This window comes from Etheostoma spectabile, chromosome 15, assembly GCF_008692095.1.
Source record: "Etheostoma spectabile isolate EspeVRDwgs_2016 chromosome 15, UIUC_Espe_1.0, whole genome shotgun sequence".
Classification (NCBI taxonomy): Eukaryota; Metazoa; Chordata; class Actinopteri; order Perciformes; family Percidae; genus Etheostoma; species Etheostoma spectabile.
Genome location: NC_045747.1, coordinates 19,622,702 through 19,630,797, shown reverse-complemented (window position 1 = coordinate 19,630,797; position 8,096 = coordinate 19,622,702). Strand labels below are relative to the sequence as shown.

The window sequence follows — 8,096 nt, the reverse complement described above, 5'->3', positions numbered from 1 at the left end:
GCGGCCGCTGTGTGGCCGGGCGCGGAGTGAGAGGAGAGAGCGGAGAGGAGAGATCCAACACAGGCACGGCTTTACAGACTAAATGGGTCATGTAACGCAAAATTAAACCATATCCACATAAACAGCATTGCAGCGGATGCGAGGACATTAGCACCGGTGCATCCTAGAGGAGCTAACAGCTAACAGACGCTAAGTCATAGAAAAGTATGCCATCAAAAAGTCATAGTATAGTCATAAAAATCATAAAAATGTCACAAAACAATCAGTATTTCATCAAAAAGAATCTTTGTATAGTATGCCATAAAAAGTCATAGTATAGTGTCATAAAAACTTACAAATATTATCCCATAAAAATGTGTCAGGAAGCCATTGGTGCATGGCAAAGTCATAGACCCAGCATAGCATGGCAAATAGTGTAATAATGTCATCAATGCCAGTGCTGTTAATCAAATTATTTACTAAAGATATTTTGTACAGTAATCAAAACTTTGAGAAGCCCTGATTAAGTCAAACGGGAGCATTAGTTTGTTGTATGGAATTGAGACAAAGTTCTTTGTTAATTCTCAGTTGGCAGAAATTTCTATTTTTAGTCACCAGTCTCAACATACCTTTTTTTTTTTTTTAAACGGATTGCTCAATCTAAATATTGAAAGAACTAAACGTCAAATTTAAATGGCTTTCAGCAAAGGCCTCAGGCTAAAAAACATTTGAAAGTGATGCATAGCACATTCACCTATTGCACAGACTACATTGTGCACAGTTTGATGTGGAATAGCAGTGACACGGAAAAAAAACAACAGTTTTCTCCATTTTTCTTTCTATCTTTTGTTTTTTGGGCTGTGACAAAAAGAATCCCATCTCCCATCGTTTGGAGAGGCTCAAAGGATTGAACAAAGTCAACAATGATGGAGAGGCACTGATCTTTTGAAGTATTTACATTTGTGTGTTTTTGCGTCTCCTTCCCCCTGAAGGCGTGCGTCTATATTTTTCCTCTCCCAGGCTCCAGTCGGAGTTTGTCTTTGCTCCGGTTGGGTAAATGGCGGCCTCGGCAACAGACAGGTGCACTCCATCTTGTAAACCCAGAGGGGGTTTGGCATAAGACAAATGGGTCTGGGAGCGTCACCCTGCCCCATTCCACCTGGCTCATCTCGCATGCAGAGATGTTGTGTCATGGGATTTGTAGTCTTACTGCAAATCCCAGTTTGCCCCAAGCATGCAGTAACTCATCACTCACCACAAAACAGCGCTGAGACAACGCGGCTGAAGTAGACAAGTTTATTAATGATAATAATGAGGATGATGAGGATGATGATAATATTAATAATTAGTCATAATTATAATAACGTTAATGTCATAATAAATAGAACTCTTCATCTGAAGCACATAAAGAGAAGCATACAGAAAGAGAAAAAACTAAAACACAAAGTTCAGAGTACAGAGCCAGAGGAGGGGGCAGGGACTTCTAGAGACATTTTTTCAATATATCCATTTAATTTTTTAACATTTTTAAACTTTATTTAACTGGAACATTTACAAAAAGGAGAAAGAGATAGATTTTAAAAAATCCTTATAAATAAATTTTGTCATTATTAGAACAAAATACAAGATTTCGGGTAGTCAGAGGATGTAGTTTTTTTTCTTTTTCCCCCTGAAAGGACAGCTGGGGGAGGAGGGGAGGGGGAAGAAGGGGTGAGGGTTATTATGTACAGAACACCAGGAATACAAAAGGGGCCAGTCGACTCACATACTAGAAGACTAGGGATGGTGGGGGGAGGGTGTCAGGTGGGTCAGGGTCAGTGGGGGGGGGGACTCTCAGAGGGGACATCCTGCTAGTGTCACAGCTCAAGCAGTTGTGCTCAGGAAGATCAGGACCAGGTCGTAATACTGAAGGCATCTGAAGGAAGGAAGGGAGGGTCGCTTTAACCCCGCCCCCCCCGCCGAGGTGCAGGCTGGAGCTTTACCCAGACTAACATGTTTGTAAAGAACGGACTTCTCTGAGCACAGAAATCAACTCACTAGTTAAATAAAAAAAGGGTCAACGAGTAGAGACGGACTGCCACGGTTTAGAGTGCCAGTTAAAAATAAAGAAGTAAAAAAAGCAATTTAAAAATAAAACCTAACCACTGATGTAAGTACTGCTACTAACATGGAAGACCAGCAAGTCTAAATAGTTTGATTAGATACATCAATATTCCACCAATAAATATATATGTATATATATATATATTTTTATATTGACAATGGTTTAAAATATTTGAACAGGTTACACATTTTCTCAAACCCACAGAAAGTTGGAAGGCAATAAAATCTCAGGTGTGTTTTTAAGTGATTATTCTGTCAGTATGCAACTACAGCTCCCATGAGGCTTAGCCAGAGAAGCACTATCAAAGCCTTATGGGAGCTGAGGTTGTGAAATGCTAACAAAATGGAATCCTTGTTTTATACAGTAATGCAATGAAAGCTAAGAGAACAGGAGCTGACTCTCTTGTTTTGTAGTTTTTGACTTCTTCTGTCCCCAAGTGCCCAAAACAAATTCTTCCTACTGCAGCTTTAATGTGGCTACACAGCATATTCCCCCCCCACAGTTCGTACCAAAACCACAAAAACACTATAGAATTTTAAAGTAAGCAAGATGCTTTCTCGTCCATTGGCTCTTGCTTAGTAAGAGTTCTCGACACATATCTCAGGAAATATTAGATATTTTCTCAAATAAAACATTTTTTACTTTATCTTTAGTGTTTCCTTTTTAGGTTATAATTACAGAGGGTTAATAAAAAAGAGAAAATAAAGGAATGAAAATACAATAAAAAGTGAACAGCGACAACGGTACTATTTATGCCTCTCTTCCTGACCAAGTATTGGTCTCTTGTGAGCCATTTTAAGAAATGGACATCTTCAGTGGGAACCAATGGGCTTGTAGCTGTGAGCCAGAGACAGGAAATCAAAATATCAAGACACATTGTTGGTTTTGTTGTTTTTACAGGATTTGTTTGCAGTAAAAATATAGAATAGCGCCAGCCACACCCCTAAGATTTTATGAACTACTTGCTAACTAGAATAAGTAGATAACAGTGGTGTCTTCACATGACATCATATCTTTTTTTGTTGCCGAGTGCATAGATCATTCAGTGGATCAAACCTTAATGATAACGAGCCCATGGTTCTTCATCTCTGCCAGTTAACTACAGATTTAAGCAGACTTTAGCGTCCCAGGAAGTCCCCGTCAAAGTAAAGCTCCAACCTGCTCCTGAGTTGTTCCTGACCCACCACAAGTCTGTAGCGCTGTAAGTAGGCCAGATGAGTCATGTGAGTCTCAGAAACAAACCTACATGTATATAAATGCTAAGCCTGCATGGGACCGCTGCATGGGAGAACAAATGACCGACTTTACCCCAATTAGACTTCACAACAGTTAGTTGCCATGATATAGATACTCTTTGTAATATATGAGAAGCTGTCTACAGATGAACAGAGGTCGCGTGGGTAGGAGCCCTGATTCAGAACAAGTGTTTTTTTCTTCTTTTTTTTTTGAACCTGAAATAAAATGAAATTAATCAAGAAGTGTGAGATTTACTGTACAGGATATTAGTACAGGATGTAGTTTTGTACAGGAAGTAAGGAGCTTAACCTTCTAGCAATTTACACAAAACCACTACGGACTAAGTAGTGTACCCTGAACTCTCAAACAAAGTTGTGCTTCACCCGAACCTGCTCGCCTCTGATAAAAACAACTTTCTTTTCAGAGCCAGCAGGTTATTTCCAATACGCAATAAAGCCGCCTGCCCACCAGGGTCAGCGTGAGAACAGCAGTTCATAAACCGAGGCTGCTGCAGGAAGCTGCGAGCTGGGCTTGATCAGCGGGGCTCCTTTTATATAAGCAGAAGAGCGAAGCTCTTCCTCAGTAGTGATGAGCGAATGAAATCTGGGTCACGTCAATACACATCCGAGCTCCGCTGTCATCACAGAGTCTCACTGTCTTCTGATCAAAGAGCACTGAGACTGTGTTCAAATCATACTTTGGTTCAAGTAAGGAAAGAAAAATCAATATTCATAAACTTTTTTTTTTTTTTTTATCTGACACCCACAACACCTTGCGCTAATTAGCTAGTCTTCCCAGCTCCAATAAAGGGCTGGAATTACTGCAGATGTGATTCTTTGTGTCTGCTGGGTAAAAGTAGGATGTGATGTTTTGCATTCGATGGGGCAAAAATGGAGTATTGTTTGTAAATCTGCATGTGTTGCCAATCTATGAGCATCAGCACAGGGTGTATGTTTGTGTGGTAAGGGGTGGGTGGTGGGGGTTGTTTCAGGGGAGATCATTTCACACTATCACCATCACACTTTCAATCATATAACACATGATCACTTGTTACAGTAAATATCAGGGACATATTTAGTTGGAGGGGGTCTGATATCTATGTTCGGGGCCAGAGGCTTTCCTGCCCACCCCCTCTACTCCCTGACATCACCACAGCCCATATAATAGATATGTATATATATTTATATACAGAAAAAGAATACATACTTATTGGACACCCTAGACATTAATGTACATTCAAAGAACTGAACCAACATTCTTGTTTAAACACGTTTACAGTGACTCTTCTGATAAAAAGAATTAAGGTTTCGCTTTCACCAAATTTAAACTTTTTTTTCCACTTTAAAAGTTTTCAGTGCTGCAAAAAAACAAACAAACAAAAAAACACACAAATATTCTCAGAATACATTGACAAAAAATTGACATATTTCAGCCCTCGTTCCTTGTTACCGTTGGATGGGCACTACTGTATTTCTATAATGTTTTTATCTAGCGACAGTCTATATGCCTCAGGCTTGTGTTTTGGTTATACACCTGCTGATGTAGTACAATGGGATTATTCGATTATAATTCAATTAGTTACATGGACGTTGATGAGTTATTCTCGTCAGGTGGAAACGTGCATCCTTGGTAGTTGTACGCACCTTATCATTGTTGGTCTGATAGTTTGTCCGTCGGTGCAGAGTGACACAAAGGCTTGGGCTCGGAGTCTGGCAGGTGAGTAAAGTCGGCGACTTCTGCGCCATTTTCTCTTAACTAGTCCTCAGTCATTGACCTCTGCTGGGGCGTGGAGAGGGGCAGACCGGGGAGGCTCGGCTTTATACCCTCTCACCGTGGCTCACCCCCCCACTCCCCAACGTTGTAAACCAGTGACGCTGCCCATTGGGGAGGGCGGGGATGCCCAATGGTGCTGCCAGGAGAAAGTGACATCACGACAGTATCCACGGGGGACGCTGCTAACAGTAGGCGCTGCTGGCCAGTGACACCGCAGAGGAAGGAGCGACATCACCAGCGCGAAAAAGGAAGTAAGGAAGGAGGCCAAGGAGACTGAAAGGAAGAAGGTGGAGCAGTGAGACCAGGAGGCTGACCTTCTACTCCACCCACAGGAAGTACAGCGTAGAAAGTGCTTCTGCCTGGATGCCGAGCTCTCCCTGCCACCTTTCTGTTTATGTTTTTGTTTTACACGACCTCGGCGACAGAGCAGTTTGCCGTAGAGAGAGGAGGGGGGGTTCCTCCCTCCTCCTTCCTGCATACCACAGAATCAGCATCAAGGGCCAACTGTTCATCTCCCTTACCAAAAAACATAAAAACAGATTTGTACATATATACTGCTTTATACACACTTTTTTTACCATTGTAAATCACAAAAGTATAGAAAAATAAAATGTTTTATAATAACGGGACACTTTTCATTCTCTCTGTCTTTTCTATCCGGCAAAAAGGTGGTCCCTGGTGGAAACTGGCTCACTCTGTCTGTCAAGTTTGTGGCTGGTTTGACACCGCTGCTGCGGCGCCACTTTGTACGCCTCCCGTCTTCCCCCGCCAGCCTCAGTAGAGGGACTCCTTCTCGTTCTTCTTCTTCTTCTTGTGTTATTTTCTTAAAGCTAGTTCTCCTTTCTTCGTTGTTTTCATCTGTGATGTCCATCAATACTGAGTACAGCTCTTCCTTTTGTATTTACTGGAAATAGGAGAGAAAAGTGGGGAGACTGGTAAATATGCAGACTGTAATGTTATGAAAGGCATAAATAATGAGAGGTCTTGTTAAAAGTCAGTGTGGAGCAGAGAGTTTATTCCTTTCTGAAAGTTTTTAAGACTGAGGATATTGTCACAGAAAGCATAGGCCAGCTAGTAGTTCTTTGAAAAAAGAAAAACACAAGTAAACATATGGGATAATTCATGAAATAATGTATTTTCTCTAAAGCCCTCTTGACCCGACATATTCCCATCTATGTATGTACACTGTTAAAAGGAGTAAACGCATACAATGCAAGAGAACACAGCGACGGAGTCAAAAGAGCCGAAAGGAAACGTCTAAAACTCTACTGCAAAAAGTTTGAGAGCAGAGAAACAGCCTTCATTCTCTTTTCATCCCGGTCTTGTGTCTGTTGCATAAAAGCTGCTGGAGCAGAGGCCTCGTGCCTGCCAAAACTAGTGCTACCGCTCTCCCCAGAATAAAGATCAGAGTACTCTGTAATCATACAAGTGGAGATCGGCAGTTTGGCAGTGCAAAGTGAAAATCTCAGTGTAATGGGGCTGGATGAAAGCAAAGGAAGGACGGGAGGGGGTTGGTAGGTTTGTTGGGGGCAGGCAAGGCGAGTGTCCCAGGACCCTCGTCATGACAGATGCTTGCTAATTCGGAGGGATCGCAAGCAGCTCCGTAGAGTTGCTGACAAAGAAATAAATAAAGGACTGAAAGAAGATGAGGCTTTAATTTGAAAACTCCTTTGTAGTGTGTTGCACCCCCCCCATTGAGAGAGAAACACTCAACCCAGTGGCATGCTCAATCATCCTCCATCCTATCTCCCCTTGCATCTATTCTATCTCATGGAGGAACTGGCCTCACCGCCTCCCCTATCTATCCTATAGCTCACTGAGCGCTCGCTAGGGACCGCCATACAAAAATATCCACAATAGCACCAAAGCCACATATAGTCCTCACTGACAGGCAGCCTAGAACTGGAAGGGCTGCCGAGACAAATATATTAATCACCCACGGACGTGAAGGAATCAGGGGAGGGTTAGTTCAGGTAGTTGAGCCTGTGCTTCTTTCAGTCATACTCTATCTTTAGGGTCTGTTCACCCAGATTACAGAAAGATGCATTTGTCTACTTAGACCATAATAGTAATATCAAGCCATGCAAATAGCTGTTATGTGTATAAATGTGTGTGTTTCTAAGATTGGAGGTGAATAGAATTGTTTGTGGTGCTCACTGCAGTGTAAATTTTGAAATTAACATATTTAATAACACCTTGTCTTTTGTCAGAATGTGATGGCTAAGAGAGTTCAATACAGTAAAACTTTAAAGGTCCCATGACATGGTGCTCTTTGGATGCTTTTATATAGACCTTAGTGGTCCCCTAATACTGTATCTGAAGTCTCTTTTATATAGACCTTAGTGGTCCCCTAATACTGTATCTGAAGTCTCTTTTATATAGACCTCAGTGGTCCCCTAATACTGTATCTGAAGTCTCTTTTATATAGACCTCAGTGGTCCCCTAATACTGTATCTGAAGTCTCTTTTATATAGACCTCAGTGGTCCCCTAATACTGTATCTGAAGTCTCTTTTATATAGACCTCAGTGGTCCCCTAATACTGTATCTGAAGTCTCTTTTATATAGACCTCAGTGGTCCCCTAATACTGTATCTGAAGTCTCTTTTATATAGACCTCAGTGGTCCCCTAATACTGTATCTGAAGTCTCTTTTATATAGACCTCAGTGGTCCCCTAATACTGTATCTGAAGTCTCTTTTATATAGACCTCAGTGGTCTCCTAATACTGTATCTGAAGTCTCTTTTATATAGACCTCAGTGGTCCCCTAATACTGTATCTGAAGTCTCTTTCCCAAAATTCAGCCTTGGTGCAGAATAACAGCCACTAGAGCCAGTCCCACAAGGAGCACATACTAAGGAAACTTAGCATGTAGCCTTTAAGGAGGGGGAGGGGGGGCCTTTCAACTGTCACTTTGCTCGCTTGAAAGCAATGTTGTCTCTCTCTCTCTCATGGGTGGGCCAAGCAGAGAAAGGGGGAGGTAACCTTGCCCCTTAAACCTGTATGT

General features: G+C 41.8%; 1 protein-coding gene across 1 annotated transcript in view; it reads right to left on the bottom strand.

Moving 5' to 3' along the window:
* Positions 1-1,633: 1,633 nt before the first annotated feature.
* The window catches only part of rbfox3b (RNA binding fox-1 homolog 3b), a 456,818-nt gene continuing 450,355 nt past the window's right edge, over positions 1,634-8,096 (bottom strand). Inside the window, exon 12 of the mRNA XM_032538178.1 lies at positions 1,634-5,996. Within this exon, the coding sequence (XP_032394069.1) occupies positions 5,994-5,996 (3 nt within the window). The 3' untranslated portion in view covers positions 1,634-5,993. The remainder of the gene's footprint in view (positions 5,997-8,096) is intronic.